The 22,466-nt window shown below is 50.1% G+C and overlaps 1 protein-coding gene and 1 long non-coding RNA gene across 12 annotated transcripts in view; one reads left to right on the forward strand and one right to left on the reverse strand.

The window, feature by feature from the left end:
- The window catches only part of Hip1 (huntingtin interacting protein 1), a 134,500-nt gene that overhangs the window by 77,949 nt on the left and 34,085 nt on the right, over positions 1 to 22,466 (forward strand). For 6 of the 11 annotated variants that reach the window (XM_063271032.1, XM_063271033.1, NM_001415756.1 and 3 more), the window contains exons 2-9: positions 2,948 to 3,011; positions 5,097 to 5,239; positions 6,272 to 6,328; positions 8,583 to 8,663; positions 11,037 to 11,113; positions 12,787 to 12,848; positions 14,824 to 14,964; positions 19,877 to 19,934. In XM_063271032.1, the coding sequence (XP_063127102.1) occupies positions 2,948 to 3,011; positions 5,097 to 5,239; positions 6,272 to 6,328; positions 8,583 to 8,663; positions 11,037 to 11,113; positions 12,787 to 12,848; positions 14,824 to 14,964; positions 19,877 to 19,934 (683 nt within the window). Of the gene's footprint in view, positions 1 to 136; positions 354 to 2,661; positions 2,830 to 2,947; positions 3,012 to 5,096; positions 5,240 to 6,271; positions 6,329 to 8,582; positions 8,664 to 11,036; positions 11,114 to 12,786; positions 12,849 to 14,823; positions 14,965 to 19,876; positions 19,935 to 19,961; positions 20,538 to 22,466 lie in introns of those variants that run through there. The other 5 variants (XM_017598252.3, XM_017598253.2, XM_039089055.1 and 2 more) reach the window with 3 other exon arrangements.
- On the reverse strand, positions 16,687 to 18,770 carry LOC134481279 (uncharacterized). The gene is made up of 2 exons (XR_010056747.1): positions 18,446 to 18,770; positions 16,687 to 16,906 (listed from the first exon to the last, which is right to left on the reverse strand). It is a non-coding gene; the product is annotated as an uncharacterized LOC134481279 (long non-coding RNA).

Below are 22,466 nucleotides of genomic sequence, written 5' to 3' on the forward strand. Positions count from 1 at the left end.
ATGTCCAGTTGCTCCGCAAGCCAGCCCAGGCTCTACCCAGTAGCAAGGCCTGGAAACTTCTCATTGGTCACATCCAGGCTGATCTGCCTGGAGGGAGTCTGTAAATAGGGAGACCTGGAGGGGGAGGAAGAGAAGTGGAGAGAGAAAGCCTCCCTTCCTTCAGTGCCTGCTGATAATTGGCTCTCGGGGACCAGCTGGGGACACAGGGGCCAGCTGGGCCAGGAAGTGCTGTACAATGCTCTTCTTTGAGGAGAGCCACTGCTGGCCGTAGGTCCCGTGTGACTGACTCCAGCGGAATAAAGAGAACAGAGTGTTCTCAAAGGATGTTCTCGAACCTAGACCCCCCTCCAGAGGTGAGACACAGAGCCCCCAACTTCCACCCTCTGCCCTGGGAGCACCCCCATCCTCCACTCGAATTTGCACCCGCCTGCAGAACTGGATCTGTCCAGACTGAATGATTTCCCTCTGAGTCTGGGCAGCTACTGAGTGGTATGCGGGAGCAGGCAGCATCGAGGCCTGGGGACTGTCCTATCCTGTCCTGCTTTAGAGGGTATAGGGCCATCTAGAAGGACAAATCAGAGCTTATAATCTGGATGTGTGTCAAATGTTCATGCTGCTATGTGCGTGTGCGTGTGTGTGTGCGTGTGCGCGTGTGCGCGTGCGCACTCGCGCACGTACGTGAGGGTTGGGGGTGTATAGACATGTCTGTGCATGTGTGTGATGTATAGGCGTGTCTTTGCGTGTCTGTGTGTGTGATGTATAGAAGTGTCTGTGTGTGTGCACGAGTGTGAGTGTGTGATGGATGTGTGTCTGTGTGTGATATATAGATATGTCTGTGTGTGTGTGTGATAGACATGTCTCTTTGTGTGTATCTGTGTGTGATGTATAGACTTGCCTGTGTGCGCATGCGTGCGTGCGTGCGTGCGTGTGCCTGTGCATACACGCATGTGTCACACTTCAGGTACCTTCCTTACTTGTTCTCCAACTTGCTTTCCTCCAGACAGGGTCTTTCCCTGAGCCCAGGCTCATCTGACCAGGGAGCCCCAGGGATCTGCCTGTCTCTGCCTCTGGTTGTGCCCCCCAAATCGAATCACACAGTTATGTGCGCCACACCTGGATTTTATGTGGGTGCTATGGGTTGAACTTGGGGTTGGTGCTTGTATGGCAGGAACTTTACTGAGAGCGATTCCTTCCTCGGCCCCTTTTACTCCTTCTTCTTCAGTTTTCCTGGACAGGGTTTCTCTGTGTGGCCGTGGCTGTCCTGGAACTTGCTCTGTTGACCAGGCTGACCTTGAACACTGAGATCCGCCTGCTTCTCTCGAGTGCTGGGATTAAAGTCATGTGCTTTCACCTCCTGGCTTGGATTTTAGTCTTTATGGGAGAAAGGCAATTGCTAAGTATATACAGCCAATGCTCTTAACCACTGAGCCATCTCTCCAGCTGTAATCAAAACATTTCATCTACGTCCTCTTGCTCCTGGAAATCTACACCTTAGAAATAAAAACATCAGTTACTACAAAATGGGTGGAGCTAGACCTAGTGGTCCATACCTGTCATTCCGTCTGCTCCAGGAGGCTGAAACGGAGGGAGTGGGGGGCGGGGTGGGCGTCTTACATCAATCTGTCTGGGGTAGAGCGGTCATTAGTGAGATCTAACAGTTAAGCCCCTGGTGGTGGTGGTGAACACCTTTAATCCCTGCACACAGAAGGCCAAGGCAGGCAGATCAGTTAAAAGAACAAGAGGATACGGTCCACCTTCATGATGTACAAAATAAGTAAATGTAATAATAATGATAATAATAATAATAGTAATAGTAATAGTAATAAACTTCTTAGAAAAAACATACAGTAGAGTTTTGGGGGCTGGCTCAGCAGTTAAGAGCACATGGTGTTCTTGTAGAGTACCTGAGTTCAGTTTCCAGCGCCCACATCAGGCGGCTTACAACTCTGGCTCCAATTCCCCTGGCTCCAATTCCCCTGGCCTCTGGCACCCACACTAAAGTGGGCATACCCACAATCACCCATGCATACGTAAAAGTTTAAAAAGATAATAAATCTCTTAAAAATTTTCAACAACAGCGAAATAGCCAAGATGTTATGATTAGCGTTCACGCACGTTACTCACGTGTCAATATTAAAGTTAGCAGGGGAGTCTTGACGTTTGAAAACAACAGGGAAGGCATAGTCGGTTTCATGGTTTTCCGGGTAATTAAGAAAGGAGAAGGGATTTGCCCTCAAGTTGAAAGTTGGCCAAGAATGGATGGCAAGTCAGAGAAACCCGGTGGAAGTTTTGTTTTGTTTATTATTTGGGGAGGGAAGTACTTGCCGCAGCTCTTGTGTGAAGGTCAGGGGACATCTTTGTGGCTTGGTCTGTCCCACTGCATCTTCACGGGGGTCCTGGGAAGGGCACTCCAGTTGTCAGGTTTGCTGGGCCAGCACCTTTATTCGCCAGTCCATCACGCCAGCCCCTGGTGGGAAGGGTTTAGAAGTGGCAGAGGGGTGGCTGCTGGGCTCAGGCCGCAGTGGCTCCCTGACATCAGCATCTCTTCCTCTTGTATTCTGAGGACTAATGTTTCCCCAGGGGTGAAGAAGTCTTTCCTTTGTGTGGCCCCTTAATTACCACGCTGTTGTGCCAAGCCAGCGAGTAGCAGGCGGGTACAGCAGCTGGGCACAGCCAATGCCAGGCAGCAAAGCCTGCTCCCTTGGGACAGCTTGGGACAGCTGGTCTGGGAGTGCTGCCCACCTCTGCGCTACCCCCTCTCCCAAGCGAGGTACTCGAGAGGACCCAGAGGGCCCTTGGATGGTCTCTTGGCCCTCGTCAATACCAAGGGTCATTGGAGGAGTGGGGTGTTGGGGAGGAGGAGGGGGAGGGCTGTTGGAAGGGTCTCAGTAACTCTCAGAGGCTTATTTATTTCCTCCTCTTCCCCTCCCCCATCTTGTTTTTGCAGACGGTCAGCGTCAATAAGGCCATTAATACGCAGGAAGTGGCCGTGAAGGAAAAACATGCCAGGAATATCCTTTTGGACTGGATCCTCGGGAGGCCGACCCTGGAAGGGGGTCAAATGGTGGGAACTGAGGTCAGGAGGAGGCTTCTGGCTCAGCAACAGGGAAAGCAGCCCTTGCCAGGGACAGGAGCCTGCGGGATGGAAGCCGCTTCTGGTATAGCTACAGACTCAGAGAGCACAAGTCTCAGACACCCTAGCCTGGCCATGTCCAAGGGTCCTAGAAGGCCAGCAAGCCATGACTTTACTTTCTTAAGATTTATTTATTTACTATATGTATATAAGTATTCTATCTGCATGTACACCTGCATGACAGAAGAGGGCATCAGATCCCATTACAGATGGTTGTAAACTACCATGCGATTGCTGGGAATTGAACTCGGGACCTCTGGAAGAGCCCAACGCTCTTAACCATTGAGCCATCTCTCCAGCCCCCAGTTCAGGCCTTTTCTACTTATTTAGTTAGTTAAATTTATTTGGAGACACAGGCTCATGTAGCCCAGACTAGCCTCAGATTCACTGTGTACCTGACTTCTAGAAGGCTGGGATTACAGTGTTCACTTTTTAATGCAGTGTTGGGATGAAACCCAGGGCTTCATGCATACGAGGCAAGTTCTTCACCAACTGAGCTGCATTTAGATTTGATGTGCTTGTTTATTTTATCTTATTTATTATGTGAATGGGTGTTTTGCCTGCATGCATGTCTATATATACTTGCAGTGCACATAGTGGCCAGAAGAGGGCATCAGATCCTCTGAAACTGGAGCTACAGACAGTGGTGAGCGGTTATGTGGGTGCTGGGAACTGAACAAAAGTCGGTGAAGAGAAGCTGGTGCTCTTAACCACTGAGCCTTCTCTACCTCTACTTCTTTATTAATGGGTTTCGACGGTGGTTTTGAGACAGCGCCTCATTGTGTCTGCCAGGTTGGCCCCAAGATTGAGATTCTCCTGCCTCACGATTTCACTGGGGTTAGAGGTGTGCGTCACCACGCCCAGCTTCTAATGTCACTTTAATAATGTATAGGAATGCCTCCTGAGCTGCCTCAGCAGGCAAAGGCACGTTCTCCAACATCCAGGCATGTGCTGCAACTCACTGACACTCACACAGGCATGGCACATACATGAACAGACATCAGATCATAGGCACTGCACACATGAGAATGGTGGTCATAACCAAGACAAAAGTCAAAGAGGAGCCAGGTGTGGTGGCGCTCAGCTTTAATCCTGGCACTCGGGAGGGAGAAGCAGGAGTTTCTCTGTGAGTTTGAGGCCAGCCTGGACTACAGAGCGAGTTCTGGAACAGCCAGGGCTATACAGAGAAGTCCTGTCTCAAAAAAAAGCGATATAGGAAACACATGTTAAAAGGTTGGCATTGGTCTCGAGAGTGAATCCCATCCTGCATCTGGCTGGGTCAGGGTCACATGTTTAGATTACAGGTGACACATGCCTGTAATCTCAGCCACTGGGAAGAAGCAGGGTGATTCCTGTGAGTTGGAGGCCAGCCTGGGCTACAGAGTGAGACTATTTCATTAACACCAAAAACCAGGCTGGGGTCTGGGGGTGTGCCTTGCCTGACAGACACAGAGCTCTCAGTCCCAGACCAACTATCACATAAACGAGGTGTGGGCCTGCACTTCTGTAATCCCAGAAGTCTGGAGGTAGAGATCAAAGGATCAGAAGTTAGGTACTAAATTCTAGGGTATCCTGGGCTACTTCAATGTTGACCTGTCTCAAAAAGACGGGTGGGGCTGGTAAGATGGCTCAGCAAATGTAAAGGAGCTTGCCTTCAAGCCTGACGACCTGGATTCAATCTTGGAGACCCCAATAAATTGGGGTTTCCCCACTTGTACATGCCGGCACGCACACGTGCACGCACACATTAATGATCCATAAATACATTTAAAGTGTAATTAAAAAGAAAGAAAATCCCTTTTCACGGGAAACTGTTATAAAACAGGGAACGTGGTATTTTATACGCTCAGTCTCCAAGCTGCCACGCAAACCCGTAGAACTCTGGGGTCTTAGCAGTGAGCAGTGCCCCGCCCCCTTACTCAGCTCCACCCACCAAGCCTTTGTCTTCCCTGACTCCTCCCACCGTGTATTCTGGGCACCCACCATGAGAAAGGGGCGCAGACCTTCTGGTCTGTGGTCAACCGACTGCCTCTCTCCAGCAACGCCATGCTGTGCTGGAAGTTCTGCCACGTGTTCCACAAACTCCTTCGAGACGGACATCCGAACGTGAGACTCTGGGGCGGAAGGGGAGGCCAATGGCACAGGCGGGGAATGTGACACTTGAGTTCTGCTCCTGCTGCCTGGTTCAGATGCCCCGCGAGCAGAGGCGGGAATCGAAGCTTTAAAGATATGTTTTTATTTATATGTGCACGTGTGTATGTGTGTCACGTGTGTCCAGTTGCCTGATGAGGCCAAAAGCGGGCGTCAGATCCCCTGGGTCTGAAATTACAGGATGTTGGGAGCCACCCAGTGTAGGTACAGGGAAAGATACTCAGGCTCTCTGTCAGAACTGCAAACACCCGTAACTGCTGAGCCATCCCTCCAACCCCCGGAATTGAATCTTTAAAACTATTTTTTACTCAGAGAGCTAGCAATTAGAGATCATGTCTCCTAGCTCATCTTAAATCAGCAGATTATATAGGGATGAGGGGGCGGAGACAAAGACTTGTCAATCATTTCGGGATTCAGGCTTGCCCCTTTGGCCAGGCGCTCAGCCATATTTCTGACCATAAAATTCCACTCTCGATATTTGTGCCTCTTTTATTATCATCTCCTGCAATCTGCTCTCGTTTTGTGGATCTCTGGGCTCAAATGCTTATTGAAACATTGAGCCGCGTTAGTGTCTGCCGGTATCAGCCTGTCCCTGGGCTGGGAGGCAAACAATCGAAGCAAACCGTGGTGGTGCTAAGCCAGTTACATCGTGTATGTACTGATTACTTCTAACAATATGGAGCACGTGTATTATAGTATAGAATATAGATGTCCCCCCGACCCCCCTTCATATCTCCTGGCCCCTATCACTAGTAATTGTCAGTCCAGAATAGCAGTCGCTGGAACTGAGATTTCTGAATATTGTCCACTAATCTCCTCCACATGTGTGCTCTGGCACCCGTGCATGTGTGTGTGCACGCGTGTGTGCATGTGCAATTTCCCATAGGAGGTGGGTGCATCCCTTTTGATAGGTCTCTTCCCTACCCCAGCCCCAGATAGGTGGCTCTCTGGCCACCCCATCTCCCCTCAGGTTCTCTTCTCTTCTAGGTGCTGAAAGACTCTCTCAGATACAAAAATGAGTTAAGCGACATGAGCAGGATGTGGGTGAGTATGGAAATGTACCCGGGGACCCCTCTCTACTTCTCTTCCTCACACAGCCAGACACCGAGTATCGGATATAGCAAGTTATCCTGGCCTGGCCACAGCTCACCATGTAGCCAAGGTTGACCTAGAACCCATGATTGTCCTGTCTCCTCTTCCTGTGTGCACTATGTACAAGTGTGCATAGCCAATGAATTCAGTGTAGGGCCAGGGGGTGGGGAGATAGCACTCTGCCCCACTGAACCACGTTTCAGTCGCTCTCTTGATTGAATTCTTCAATGAGTCTTAGGGGTGCACTAAAGATGCCTCCACATGCATCGTCTTGCCCGAAGTCCCCAAAGCTACAGGAAAACTCTGGGTAGCCCAGGCTAGCCTAGAACGTGTACTCTTCCTATTTAGCCTCCTGGACACTGGGATTATAGGATGCAGTGGGGGGAGAGGGTGGTGAGGGTTCCAGTCTATGCCCTTGGGTGTGAAGGTCAGTTGTCAGCCTCAGGTGTGTTCCTCAGCTGTCCATCCTCTTGGGTTTTGTTCTTGACTGATTTTCACTTTTTTAAGACAGGATCTCTATATGACCCTGGCTGTCCTGAATTCACCAGGTACACCAGGCTGGCCTCTTATTCACTGAGATCCCCCCGCCTCTGCCTCCCACATGCTGGGCTGTAAGGTGGGCCACTCCAAGTTTCCCACCTTGATTTTTTTTTAAGATTTATTTATTTTATTTATACAAGTACACTGTAGCTGTCTTCATGCACACCAGAAGAGGGCATCGGATCCCATATACAGATGGTTGTGAGCCACCATGTGGTTGCTGGGAATCGATCTCAGGACCTCTGGAAGAGCAGTTAACGCTCTTAACCACTGAACCATCTCTCCAGCCCCCCAACCTTGATTTTTAAGACAGGAGCTCCTTGGACCTGCAGCTCACCAATTAGGTTAAGCTGGTAGACCAATGAGCCCTGGGGATCCTCCTGCATCCATCTCCCCAACTCTGGGATCGCAGCCGTGCCCCTTAAGTCCTGAGAGTGAAGCTCAGGTCCCTGGCACCCCTTTACCAGCCAAGCCTCTCCCCAGCCCCGTTTTTCTTTTTCTCTTGTCCCTCCTTTCTTTACGGATCGATTGGGTCTCACTTTGTAACTCGGGCTGGTATTATCGAGCCTTCTACCTCAGTTTCCCCAGTGCTGGGACTGCAAATGTACAAGGCCAGACCTGGATTCCTTTAAAATATCTTTTTTAAAATTTTTATTTGTCTGCGTGTGTGTATGGGAGTGATGGGGTACTGACATAGGTCAGAAGTGGTTGTCACATTCGCTGGGGCTGGAGTTACAGGCAGTTGTCTACTCAGGTCCTCTGTTAGTGCTGCATGCACTCTTGACAGCTGAGCCATGTCTCCAGCCCCTCTTCACAAGAGCTTATGCCTTGCAAATATTTTATGGCCATATTGATGGTTCCTGTGCCATGCATTGCTTTTTATAATCCCTTTATCCGTCCTTGGAGCTCTGTTTGGCCATCTGGCATTTCTGGTGAATTTTAGTTATTCTGCACATTTTCCTTTTGTGCTTTTTGATTCCCCGCTGGGAACACAATTCTTTGAAGTCGGTAACGAAGACAGGTTCCTCCAGAGAGAACCTGTGTTTGCCTCCATAGAGATCGCTCTCAATTAAACGCTCCGCTGCATGTTTATGAGTTCTGGAGAGGCCTCCCTGGGGAGTGTCGGCTGGGTCTCCTTTCCAACACTGGAATTTACTTCTTTTTATCACAGAACTGAGTGGAGGAAATCAAAATGGACTGTCCTCAAGGATCCCCTCCATATTTTTTAGGTTGCACGCGCGTATGTGTATATGTGCGCGTGTGTGCGCGCGCATGCATGTGTGTGGAGAGGAGGTCCGTGCATGCCAACAAGCATGGCTGCCGGAGTCCATGTTTCCCCTCCACCGTGTGGGACCCTGAGGTTATCAGGCATGGTGGAAAACAGCTTTACCCTCTAGGCCAATTTCTGCCTTATCCTTTAAATAACATGTATTATATGTTGCGGTAAGCAGGACACCTGAGTGGCTAACACTCCTGGAAAAGTCAGACGACACCTTGTCTGTGGTACTCAGTCCTCTCCTTCCACCAGGCGGGTCCAAGGGATTCTTGTTGTACTTGGCAGCGAAAGCTCTCACTCACCCATTGAGCAATCAGCCCGCCCAAGGAAAAGATGTAAGAGGCAGCCCTGCCTCAATGCTGATGCACCTTCCTCTCTTCTTCCCCGAAGGGCCACCTGAGTGAGGGGTATGGACAGCTCTGCAGCATCTACCTCAAACTGCTGAGAACAAGGATGGAGTACCACACCAAAGTGAGCATCTGTCTGCATTCTCCATGGCTCCGTTCCTAACCCCCACTGCTTCTTTAAGCCCCGCCTCCCTCCCCCACAGCTCCTACAAGCCCCGCCCCCCACTGTTCCTACAAGCCCTGCCTGTCTCCAGCCTCACTCCTTCAAGCCCCGCCTCCCTCCCCCACCTCTCCTTCAAGCCCCGCCTCCCTCCCCCACCTCTCCTTCAAGCCCCGCCTCCCTCCCCCACTGCTCCTACAAGCCCCACCCCCCCACTGCTCCTACAAACCCCGCCTCTTTCCAGCTGCACTCCTTCAAGCCCTGCCTCCCTCCAGCCCCTCCTTGGCCTTTATTAGCACTTTGAGAAGCGGGCTGAGGCCTCAGGAAGTGGGGATGCTATAGCCCATCTCTGTGAGGGGAAATCAACGGATAGAACAGCTCTATGAAGGAACCGGGGATGGGTTGTTCTGCTCCTCATTTCACAAATAGGAAAATGGCCAACATCTAGTGGGAGTTTTTCCCTGGGAGAAATTGCAAACATTTATCTATCTAGATGTAGATATAGATATCTAGATATAGATATAGAGAAAGATAAATAAACACACACATATGGAGACAAACAGACAGAGAAAGAGAGAGACAAAGAGTTTGTGTGTTGTCTACATATATGTATGTGCACCATGTGCATGCAGTGCCCTAGGAGGCCAGAAGAGGGCGCAGGCAGCAGATCCTCTTGAAGGAGAGTTATAGACAGTTCTGAGGTTCCCTGGTGGTGCTGGGACTTCACCTACCTCCTATGAAGGAGCAGCAAGTGCTGGTAACGGCTGAGCCGCCCATCCCTCTTGGCCTGCTGTTTTGGATTGTTCGTTTATTGGTTTATTGGTAGCTCAGCGGCCATCATGTGAGAGTCAGCTCTCTCAGGGCTGGGAAACCGGCTCAGAGATTAAGAGCACACAGGCTACTTTTTTTTTTTTTTTTTTTTTTTTTTTGGTTCTTTTTTTCGGAGCTGGGGACCGAACCCAGGGCCTTGCGCTTCCTAGGTAAGCGCTCTACCACTGAGCTAAATCCCCAGCCCCCACACAGGCTACTTTTAAAGGAGGAGTAGGCCCAGTTCCCAGCACCCACACTGCAACAGCCATCTGTCATTGCAGTAGGGGACCCACTGCTCTTTTCTACACTCTGAGCACCAAGCATGCATGGTGTATATTCATCCGTGCGAGCAAAACACTCACGCACATAAGTAAAAATAAATCTTAAAAACACTCTTTTAGATCCAAGCCGTGGTAGCACACACCTTTAGTCTCAGCATTTGGGAGGTAGAGGCAGGTAGATCTCTGGGAGTTGGAGGCCAGCCTGGTCTGTAGAGCGAGTTCCAGGACAACTCAGGCTACACAGAAAAACCCTGTCTAGAACCACCCCCCTCCAGAAGAGTGATAAAGCAAAAATGGGTGGAGCCTCGTCTTGTTCTAGCTCCAGGTCAAAGCGTTTACTCTGGAATTTAGAAGCCGCTTGCTGCAATGGCCACCTCCCTCTCTATAATCTGCTCACGTGTCCTATGGTGTACAGCAGCTGAGGCAGAAGGATCACTTGAATTCAGGAGGAGATGCAGCTAAATGGACAGACTGCTTGCCTAGCATACCTGAGGCCCAGCACTGCGTAAACCTAGTAGAGTGGGTGTATAACCTGTAACCCCAACACTCAGGCTATAGCGACAGGAGGATCAAAAAGTTCAACGATTCCCTTAGCTACATAGTATGTTTCAGTTCAGCCTCAGCTAACTGGGACCCTGCCTCAAAACAAAACACAGAAACCGCTTGAATCCACTGCCCGGTGTCTCCTGGGCTCACATGAGCTCACAGAAGCAGCTGTGGTAAACTGCAAGGCTGAGGAGATTGATTGGGAATCAGAAGGGACAATGATAAGTGAGTGGGAGCTGCCCAGGGATTCCAGAGGATTGGTACATGTAGGTCTCATTGTTCCTTGGGAGAACATGCTTAGAATGTTCCCGGGCTCATGTTGTAAGGGAGGAGCCTTCAGCTCCAAGGGAGGAGCCTTCAGCTCCAATGATGGGTATTGCTTACTACGTGTTCTTTCCTGGGAGCATTAAAGGATCTGTCTGTGTTTATGAGGTCATATAGACTGATCTTGTCTTCCTCAGAAGAGTGTAGCTGACACGGGATGTGCTACCTACGTAATGTAGGCAGCTTGTGTCCACGCTTGTCTCTTTGGGCTACACAGGAGCTCTTTTTTCTTTTTTCTGAGGTACCAGGGATTGAACCTATGTCTTTGTGCTTGCTAGGGAGCCACTGTGCCTCTAATAGTATTCTCTCCCCTCTGAGCTACATCCTCAGTCTTCACATGCTTCCTTCTGTCTTCCTTCCCTCAAATTCCTTACAGAATCCCAGGTTCCCAGGTAACCTCCAGATGAGCGACCGGCAGCTGGATGAAGCTGGGGAAAGTGATGTTAACAACTTGTAAGTGGCCATCTTTCTGCCCCAGGCCCAGTAGGGAAGTAAACTTTTTTTTACCCCCCTGGTCAAGGTGAGAGGGTCTGACGGAAGGAGACAGAGGCTGGGGTGACCAGTAAGCCCCGTGGGTAACTAGTCCTTGGGGCCAGTTACCACTAGTGCTGATTCCATCTGGGATGCGGACCAGGTGTATTTCACTGTGGCTTCTTTGTCTTAGACTCCACTTTCTAACCTAAAACTAAGCACTATCATCTCTCTTTCCCCTATGGAACATTGAGAGGCTTAGTCTTTTAAGTAATGTTCATAATATATGCTTAGGAGGAAACTGTGGTGTGTGCATAATGCAGGAATACACCAGAACACACCTGTGTGCACATGGGAACCCTCAGCGTAGGAAAGTAGGACAGAGCATGGGGGTGGTTAAAAAAAAAAAAAAACCTGGCTGGGGGCATGGCCCAGTGGTACCACCTGCCTAGAATCCCCCAGGGAGGGGCTGGGGGCGTGGCTCAGTGGTAGAGCCCCTGCCTAGAATCCCCCAGGGAGGGGCTGGGGGCGTGGCTCAGTGGTAGAGCACCTGCCTAGAATCCCCCAGTGAGGAGCTGGGGGCGTGGCTCAGTGGTAGAGCACCTGCCTAGAATCCCCCAGGGAGGGGCTGGGGGCGTGGCTCAGTGGTAGAGCCCCTGCCTAGAATCCCCCAGTGAGGACCTGAGGGCGTGGCTCAGTGGTAGAGCCCCTGCCTAGAATCCCCCAGTGAGGAGCTGGGGGCGTGGCTCAGTGGTAGAGCACCTGCCTAGAATCCCCCAGGGAGGGGCTGGGGGCGTGGCTCAGTGGGAGAGCCCCTGCCTAGAATCCCCCAGGGAGGGGCTGGGGGCGTGGCTCAGTGGTAGAGCCCCTGCCTAGAATCCCCCAGGGAGGGGCTGGGGGCGTGGCTCAGTGGTAGAGCACCTGCCTAGAATCCCCCAGTGAGGAGCTGGGGGCGTGGCTCAGTGGTAGAGCACCTGCCTAGAATCCCCCAGGGAGGGGCTGGGGGCGTGGCTCAGTGGTAGAGCCCCTGCCTAGAATCCCCCAGTGAGGACCTGAGGGCGTGGCTCAGTGGTAGAGCCCCTGCCTAGAATCCCCCAGTGAGGAGCTGGGGGCGTGGCTCAGTGGTAGAGCACCTGCCTAGAATCCCCCAGGGAGGGGCTGGGGGCGTGGCTCAGTGGGAGAGCCCCTGCCTAGAATCCCCCAGGGAGGGGCTGGGGGCGTGGCTCAGTGGTAGAGCCCCTGCCTAGAATCCCCCAGTGAGGACCTGAGGGCGTGGCTCAGTGGTAGAGCCCCTGCCTAGAATCCCCCAGTGAGGACCTGAGGGCGTGGCTCAGTGGGAGAGCCCCTGCCTAGAATCCCCCAGGGAGGGGCTGGGGGCGTGGCTCAGTGGTAGAGCCCCTGCCTAGAATCCCCCAGTGAGGACCTGAGGGCGTGGCTCAGTGGTAGAGCCCCTGCCTAGAATCCCCCAGTGAGGGCTGGGGGCGGGGCTCAATGATAGAACCCCTGCCTAGAATCCCCCAGTGAGAGGACTGGAGTTATAGCTTATCTGTATCCTTAGCATGTGCCATGTCATGGGTTTCATTCCCAGCATTGGGTTGGGCCATTGAGGGAGAGTCAGGCCTATAGACTTTAATTGCTGTTTCTTCTTGTGTTAGTTTCCAGCTCACAGTGGAGATGTTTGATTACCTGGAGTGCGAACTGAACCTCTTTCAAACTGGTAAGTCTCTTCCCTCTTACCTGAGGCAGGTTGTCATGGGGATCAATCTCCTGATTCCCAGCCTGATTGGCCTTGGTCCAGTTGGTCCAGCCCCTTTGTTGTTGGTTTTTTTGTTTTTGTAATGAAGAAAAGCCCAGGCCGGCCTCACTCACAGCAGTCCTCCTAGCCCAGCCATCTGAGCATAGGGAATGCAGACTTGCACTGCTATATCCATCTGGCCGAGCCCTGTTGGTCATTGCAGAGAGCCTCGAAGTAGACCTGTCACACCAGGCTCTCTCCTTGCAGGCAGAGGTGGATGCTTTTGTACTTTTCTTTAGGTCCATGTGCCTCTGGCTCCAGAGTGCTAGGACTAAAGGCATGCGTGCCGGGTTGCTTCTGCACATTATTGAGGGAAGTTACTTCCTTCCAGAAGCCCCCAGAGATTATTTTCCCCTTTTGTCAGCCATTGGATAGTGGCCATAGTCCTAGCTGGTCCTGTCTGGGAATGGAGCTGGTCTTTTCTAGAGTGCTTGCCTACCATGCACACAGCCCTGGGTGTGTATATGAGACTGGATTTGGTGGCACAATACCTGTAATTCCAACACTCGGGATTAGAAGTTCAGGGACATCCTAAACTCCTAATAGGATGGGGATCAGCATGGCTGTGTCAAAGAGTATCTAAGTGGGTTCGGTCCCCAGCCCCGAAAAAAAAAAAAAAAAAGAGTATCTCAGAATGACAGCAGGATTTACAAGCCGTCCACAAGAATTGCAAGTTGGGAGGCAGAGACAGGGAAATCAATAAGTCTTGCTGGCTAGCCAGCTTAGCCATCCTGGTGAGCTCCAGGACAGTAAGAGACCCCAACATCCGTCCCTTCTCTACCACCCCTCACTTAAATTTGTTCTGTTTTGTTTCCTTGAGACATGGTCTCGCTGTGTAGCTCTGGCTGTTCTGGAACTAGCTCTGTAGAACAGGCTGGCCTCGAACTCACAGAGATTTCCCTTCTCCTGCCTCCTGAGTGCCAGGATTAAGGGCATGCACCACCACTGCCCAGCTAGATTTTTTTAAAGAATTATTTATTTATTTTATGTATATGAGTACATTGTCGCTGTCTTCAGACACACCAGAAGAGGGCATCAGATCTCATTACAGATGGTTGTGAGCCACCATGTGGTTGCTGGGATTTGAACTCAGGACTTCTGGAAGAGCAGTCAGTGCTCTTAACCACTGAACCATCTCTCCAGCCTGCAGCTAGATTTTTTTTTAATCATATATGCATGTGTGTCTGTGTGGGAGTATATACACATGAATGCTGTTGTTTGCAGAGGCCAAAAGAGGGCATTAGATCCCCTGGAGCTAAAGTTACAGATAGTTGTAAGGTACTCTGCCCTGTGCTTACTCAGGCCCCTAGTAAACTCCACAGACGTGGAGGCTACAGGGAGGTCCTTCGTGACTGCATCATGTAGTCTCCAGGCTCAGTGGGCAGCCAGTGCAAGAAAGACAGTCAGCTTTTCCACTGGGGGGGGGGGGGGTGTGAGGGTGAGATGACGGCCTATAGCGAGTTTCTCCACTACCTGAGTTGAGGGTAAAGTAATGTGGGTGGACGCTAGGAGTAAGCCATTGAGGAAAAGTCTGTAGCATAATTGCTAGAGTGCTTGCCTAGCATGCATGAAGTCCTAAGTTCAAATCCTATGTAAACCATTCATGGTGGCACATACTTCTCCCAACCCCGAGGTGGTAGCAGTAGCAGGAAAAAAAAAATGGAAATATGTTGAGTGTTTCTGATCAGCTTGTGAACAGTCTTTTGGTTTTCTGAAACATGGCTGTCCTGAAACTTGCTCTGTAGATGAGGGTGGCCTTGAACTCAGAGATCCACCTGCCTCTGCCTCCCAAGTTCTGGGAGGCACAGTAAGTCTGGTTGTGTATCATGGTCCTGCTTCTGCCCTACTGTGGAGATTCCTACCTCACTGTGGTCTCTCTCCCCACCTTCCTCCACAGTGTTCAACTCCTTGGACATGTCCCGCTCAGTGTCCGTGACCACAGCTGGCCAGTGCCGCCTCGCCCCGCTCATCCAGGTCATCCTGGACTGCAGTCACCTCTATGACTACACTGTCAAGCTGCTCTTCAAGCTCCACTCCTGTGAGTATGACAGTCTCGGCCGTTTGTATCAGGCTAGGCACAGGGTCCCCAGCCTCAGCAAGGTCTCCGAGGTCTGCAGGCAGTGCCCTCGGTTCCCTTGGCCTTTTGCTCTGGTCAAAAGGACCTTTAGCTCCCAGTTATCTCAGAGTGAAAGGGAGTAAGCCAAACTTTAGATTCCCCAGCTCAGCTCCCGTCCTTGCAGTCCGTGTGTCTTAGGATGGTTCTCTTTGTCTACCTCCACCTCCAGCTCGACCATTCTCCAAAGATATGGGGTATTCTTAGACACATGTGCAGTGGCTAATATAGTGACCTCCAAATCATCTAGCAGCAGGGCTAGTGTACTAGCTCAGTGGTAGAAAATTTGCTGGGAAGTCCCTAGCTGAGGGTATGGTTTATGGTACAGCATTTGGTAGAATCCCCCAGTGAGAGGCTGGGGGCGTGGCTCAGTGTTAGAGCCCCTGCCTAGAATCCCCCAGTGAGGGGCTGGAGGTGTGGCTCAGTGGTAGAGCACCTGTCTAGAATTCCCCAGTGAGGGGCTGGGGGCGTGTCTTAGTTGTTGAGATCTTAACTAGCAAGCATAATGCAGTGAGTTCAATCCCCGCAGTGCAGAATGATGAAATACAGGTGGATGTGGCGGCATATGCCTACAGTCCCAGCAGGAGGCAAAGGCAGAAGGTTCTCTGCCAGTTCAAGGCCAGCCTGAACTACATAGTACATTCTTGGCCAGCCTTGTTTATACAGTAAACTTTCTTAAACACAAGATACTCTCTTAATAAACAGATCACAGTTGATCCAAGACAGAGAGGGAGGGAGGGCTCTGCCTAGCAGCAGATCCTCTGCACCTTAACAAAGCATAGTCTGAGAGCTGCTGGTTTGCAGAAATGCTTATCCTAATTAACTTCTCTTTAAAATTTGGGGCAATGGGGCAGACTAGCAGGGGGTTAAATGCAGGGTGGCATGGAATAGAGGTCAGCTGGCTGGGGCTAGAGGTGTGCAGGATGGTGGCACCAGGGAAAGGCACTTGCCACCAAGCCTGATGACCTGAGTTCTCTTTCCAGAGCCTACGTCATGGAAGGAGCATGAGTTGGTCTTTGACCTTCACACATGCGTGTGGATACAGGCGCACGCCCATCCGACCAATCCCTTGCTTTTAAATTTGGAGGAGCAGGCTGCTCTAGGGCCATCTTGGATAGCTGCCTCACACCATTCAGAATTCCCCAAGCAAGGCTGTTATAAACCCTCACTGGCAACTTTTAGGCAAGTGTCCTAGACCAGTGAGTCATGCTGTCAGGCCCCTCATTGTCAGATGCCAAGGTGGCCAACCTGAAGAATGCCCACAGCATGGTGGGAAACCTAAAACCTTGTAGATATTAATGGACGCTATTCAGGTTTCATATCCCAGAACGGACAGTGGTGTGCGGCTGAGCTGTGGCTTTAAGTACCATAGTCCCAGAATTCTGAAGATTCAAGAAGAAGGGAAATTTATTGTCAACCAGGGCTACGTGGTGACTCCAAGGCCTGCCTGGTTGACGTAGCAAATCCCTGTCTCTAGGGGAAAAAGATAAAATTAAACTTAAAACTGTATGCACATACAACAGACAGACAGACAGACAGACAGACACACACACACACACACACACACAAAACGCCTGCATACCCATATCCACGTGGAACAAGTAATATTTCATAACAGTTGACTTACAAGTAAACAACCTGGTTGTGTTTTTTTTTTTACATTTATTTATTTATATGTTTATTCGTGTGTTTGTTTTGGATCATGCTTGAGTGTTCGTACACGTGTGTAGAAGTCAGGAGACAGTTTACAGGAGTCAGTTCTCTCCTCTCTGTCATATGGGTCCCAGCAAGGAAGCTCAGGTCTTCAGGCTTGGCAGCAAGTGCCTCTACCTGGAGCCGCTCCCCAGCCACACCTGGTTATTTGAAACTGGATGAGAGAAGCAATCACTGATTAATCTGGGGTCATTTCCCTCGAGGGTGCCTGCAATTTGCTCTTCCAAGATTAGAAGCGCTTGGGGCCCTAGGGTTTACCTCCAGGAAGCAGAGAGGGTGGGCCAAATCCCAAGAGCCTGTTGCTTAGAAACAAATTACCAGCAGGGGGTAAGCCCTATTGGACAGGGCTTTCCTTAACGGCAGTTGTGGAAACCTGCTCCCCAGCCCCTTCCCCCCAACCACATGACCAGGGCTTGTGGCCCACACCTGTAATCTCAGCCCTTGAGATGTAGAGGCAGGAGAATCAGATCAGCCTGGATTACATGTCAAAATATAAATAGATATAGATATGTGCTGGAGAGACAGCTCAGCAAATTAGTAGAACTGACTGCTTTTTCTGAGGATCTGGGTTTGATTCCCAACATCTACACGGTGGCTCAGAACCATCTCTAACTCCAGTTCTGGTAGACCCAACATCCTCTTTGAACTCTTGAGAGCATTTCATTCACACTGTTCACAAACATACGTGAAGGTTAAAGACTCATATGAACGAACAAAAATAGATTTTAAAGTAGTTAAATAAAAATAAATACCAAGTATAGGTGAACTTATTTCTACTTATGTAGTTTTCTTTTGTTTATTTGAGAGAGTTTTTGTATATACCAGGTTTGCCTTGAACTCAAAATGTAGCCCAGGATAACCTTGAGTTCCTAACACTCCTACCTGCTCCCATAAAATGGGATTACAGGCATAAGCCACCAAGCCACCTTCTGTTGTTAATGTATTAGTGTGACATCTGTCAGTTTAACATTTGTCAGTTATTAGCTGTATTGATACTTATTTGTGTGCTGTAAAGGAACATATACATATACTAGACAAGCACTTTACTGCTGAGCCACACCCCCAGCCCCTCCCTGGGGCATTCTAGGCAGGTGCTCTACCACTGAGCCACGGCCCCAGCCCCTCACTGGAGGATTCCAGGCAGGGGCTCTACCACTGAGCCACGCCCCCAGCCCCTCACTGGGGCATTCTAGGCAGGTGCTCTACCACTGAGCCACGGCCCCAGCCCCTCACTGGAGGATTCCAGGCAGGGGCTCTACCACTGAGCCACGCCCCCAGCCCCTCACTGGGGGATTCTAGGCAGGTGCTCTACCACTGAGCCACGCCCCCAGCCCCTCACTGGAGGATTCCAGGCAGGGGCTCTACCACTGAGCCACGCCCCCAGCCCCTCACTGGGGGATTCCAGGCAGGGGCTCTACCACTGAGCCACGCCCCCAGCCCCTCACTGGGGGATTCTAGGCAGGGGCTCTACCACTGAGCCAGGCCCCAGCCCCTCACTGGAGGATTCTAGGCAGGGGCTCTACCATTGAGCCAGGCCCCCAGGTCCTTTACTAGGGGATTCTAGGCAGGGGCTCTACCACTGAGCCACAACCCCAGCCCCTCCCGGGGGATTCTAGCAGGTGGTTTACCTCTGAGCACTTTATAACATTTTCAGCTAAAGTTAGTATTTCACTCAGTTATTCGTCATTCTTACCCAGTTTCCGTTTTTCTAAGATGGGATCCCATAACTCTTAGTCACTGCTTCTTCTTAGGCACATTGTAGCTGTGACAGCTTGTCAGACTTCCTTTGTTTTTGATGGCCTTGACAGGTTTGAGTTCCGGTCATGTTTTTTTTTAGTGGAATCTTCCTCAATTCAGCTTTTACTGGTTTTGTTCTCTATAGAACTGAGATTAGGGTTTTTGGAATTAAGTCCAGTTTCTACCCTGGGTCTAATTGTATCCTTTTGGTTTGTTTTTGAAACAGTGTAGTCCTGGCAGACCTTCAGGTCGCTATCTGCCTGCCTCAAGGTCCTCACTTCTCCCTGCCTCATACCCCACCCCCAGACAGAGTTTCTCTGTAATAGAGCCCTGTTCGAGATCACGTTGGCCTCTAACTATGACGATTTGCCTTCTCTTGTCTCCTGAGTATTGGTATTAAAGGCGTGTCTCACCATGCCTGGCACGTTCAATACCTTCACAAATGAGATTTATACATGAAATTTGTGATTATAGCACTCCTTCAAAAACAATTAAAAACAAAGCTTGTTGGAATTTTTCTGTAATCACAGACAAGAGGATAGTCAGAAGTTCCAGGCCAGCCTGGCCTGTCTTGTGAGTTCCAGGACAGTCAGGGCTATGGTGTGAGACTGCGTCTCAAACAAGTCAAGAGAAAACACAGTATGGTGGCAGGGTTTGTTGTTCTGGGTAGAAGAGATGCTGAGGCAGGAGTACGGCTTATGTCCAGGAGTTCAGGGATAGCCTGGGTAACATACTAGATTCATGTGTCAGAAAGAAAAAGGAGGAGCTAAAAGGAGGGAAGGAAACTGGGGGAAAGGACAGGGGACCTCAAATTGGTAATAAATCAAGTCAAGCCAGGTGTGTAGCCCGTTGCTCATAATCCCAGCACAGGAGAAGGAAGCAGAAGGCTCATGAATTCAAAGCCAGCCTGGGCTCCAGCAAGACCTTCTCTCAAAATTAAATCCAATGACCCATAGTTGAAATATGCAGCCTCTCGTGGTCTTCGACTTGAAGGGACCTCAGAAAAGCAACTCCTTGGTCAGGCATTGACCCTGAGGGACCAGTTCTTGTGCAGTCTCACAGAATTAGCCACAACCTATAGCCTAGGATGCACCCCACTTCTGAGAGAGAACCCCGCTCCCACTTGCCCTCCTCAGTACTACAGTTGATGGAGACACGGCTTCCCCAGGGATGCGATCTCTATCCTGTTCAGCCCAGAACAGTAAAGTGGGAGAATGCAGAAGCTAAGCATCCTGCTATTCCTGTGGGGTTTCCTCAGATACCAAACCTCAAGGGCATCTCGGGAGAGCTAGCCTAGGAAGGCTGCTGGCTCCTCCCTCAGCCCTGACGCGGCTCCACTTCCGCGCTCCCGGTCTCCATGCTCCATGCTCCTACTGTTTTCCTCCAGGTCTTCCAGCTGACACCCTGCAGGGCCACCGAGACCGCTTCATGGAGCAGTTCACAAAGTAAGTGGCCTTAGGGAAGGGAACGAAATCCAAGTAAAACACATCATCCGGGGCTGGGGTAAAGTGCCAGCAGCCTAAGCGTGGGGACCTGAGTTCAGATTCCTAGAACTCATGGAAAAAGCCAGGTGTGGCTGAGCACCTCCGTAACGTGGGAGACAGAGCCAGTGGGGCCCCTGAGGCTCAGTGGCCAGCCATCCTAGCCGAGCGTCGAGTTCTAAGCTCAGTGACAGACCTTGTCTTAAAATCAAGTGGAGAGTGGGAGGAAGACATCTGGCACTGACTTTACCTCAGCATGCGCATGGCATATACATGCCCGTGGTCATCTATACACAGACACACACAAATACAAACACATGCATACTGTGGTGGTTTATATATGTTTAGCCCAGGGAGTGGCACTGTTAGAAGGTGTGGCCTTGTTGGAGTAGGTGTGTCACTGTGAGTGTGAGCTTTAAGACCCTCCTCCTAGTTACCTGGAAGTCAGTATTCTGCTAGCAGCCTTCAAATGAAGATGCAGAACTCTCAGCTCCATCTCTAATGCTGTGCCTGCCTGGATGCTGCCGTGCTCCTGCCTTGATGATAATGGACTGAACCTCTGAACCTGTAAGCCAGTCCCAGCTAAATGTTGTCCTCATAAGAGTGGCCTTGGTCGGGGTTGGGGATTTAGCTCAGTGGTAGAGCGCTTGCCTAGCAAGCGCAAGGCCCTGGGTTCGGTCCCCAGCTCCGAAAAAAAGAAAAGGAAAAAAAAAAAAAAAAAAAAGAGTGGCCTTGGTCATGGTGTCTGTTCACAGCAGGAGAACCCTAACTTCAACACCGACAAACATACACACTCAGGGGTCTTCCCTCTTCAGTTAAACCTCTGTGGAGAACCTGGAGGTGTAGTGGTACGCATCTTTAGTCCCAGCCTTTCAGATCTCTGTGAGTTAGTGACCAGTGTGGTCTGCATGGTGAGTTCCAGGAGAACCAGGCCTGTGTAGAGAGACCCTGACTCAAAAAAGCAAAGCCAGACAAACAAAATCTCTGTGGCCACAACCCCACAGATATGACCTGGGTGTGTCTCTTATGTAATTTTAATTCCAGGGAAGTGAGCAATGCAGATCACACCCCCACCCTACCCTCACCCCCCCATATCTCTTGTTTTTTCTTCCTTCCCCTTCTCCGTTGGCTCCTCCCAACCATATACCACCCTTCTACTTAATGTTCAATGTCTATAAATATTTAAATCTAGAGCCTGTCTAGTAGAAGAAATATGTAAATACTTGGCTGACTCTGGTTTATTTTACTTAGATTAATAATATCCAGTTCCCTGCACCTGACATCCTTTTAAAAATAATCACATTTATGTATTCTGTGTGTGAGTGTGTGTGTGTACGTGTGCACATGTGCACATGATTCCATGGAGCATGCATGAAGGCCAGAGAGCAATCTTAGTCAGTTCTCTCCTACCATGTGAGACTCAAGGATCTAATTTAGGTCTTATGCTTGGTGGCAAATTTCTTTACCCACTGAGCTATCTGGCCCACCCTGTAATTTTTTCATCTTTGTAGCTGAATGAAACCCTATCTTGAACGTAGACCACCTTCTTTTTATCCCTTCATCTGTAGATGGACTTATAAATCCGCTTCCGTGTCTTGGCTACTGTGAATGGCACCACAGTGCACATGTGTGTGCAGGTATGTCCTTGCTGGGTGTTGAATTAACATCCCTTCAAGCATATACCAAGCCTTGTTACAGACGGACCATAGTCTTTTGAGATCCTTTGAGTTCCACTGTGGCTGTACCACTCTACCTTCCTGCCAACAGTGTATTAAGATTCTTAACCCATATTCTCACCGCCATGTTTGTTTTCTTGAGAGAAAAACCTCTCGGTGTGGTTTTAATTTGCATTTTCTTGGTAGCTGAAGAAGATAATTGAGCCATATATATGTATGTGTGTATGTATCTATGCATGTACACATATGTGTATATGTGAATACATTGGTGTCTTGTTTCATGTCTCTTGTCATAAGATACCCCCACATAAGGCAACTTAAGGGCAAAAGGGTTTCTTTGATGGAGAGCTCCGAGTTATAGTCTGTTCTTTCAGGGAAGTCAAGGCAGGAACTTGTGGCATAGACACACATCTTTCCATGCGGAGAGAGAATGGACGCATGCATGCTTGTTGCTCAGCTGGCTTTATCTACTCCAAGGCCCCAAACTAGGGAATGGTGCTGCCCACAGTGGGCTAGGTCATTCCACATAAAGTAAGACAAATCAAGACAATCCCCCACAGTCAACTTCATATAGACAGTCCCACAATGAGCCTCTTTCCAGATGATTCTAAACCCTTCGTATTTCCTCTTTTGTGAATTGTTTGTGTGTGAGGCAGCCATCTTGACTTAGTTTGTTTTCCCTGTCCACGTCTTCATCCTTGACCAAGGCTTCTAAATCCCTAGCTGGTGCTTCACTTACTCATTCCCTCAGGAGAAGTCCAAGGACAAACACAGGGTCGAACTAACCCCCGAGTTTCCTCGTTCCACGGAGAAGTCTGGT

This window comes from Rattus norvegicus, chromosome 12 (genome assembly GCF_036323735.1).
Source record: "Rattus norvegicus strain BN/NHsdMcwi chromosome 12, GRCr8, whole genome shotgun sequence".
Taxonomy (NCBI): Eukaryota; Metazoa; Chordata; class Mammalia; order Rodentia; family Muridae; genus Rattus; species Rattus norvegicus.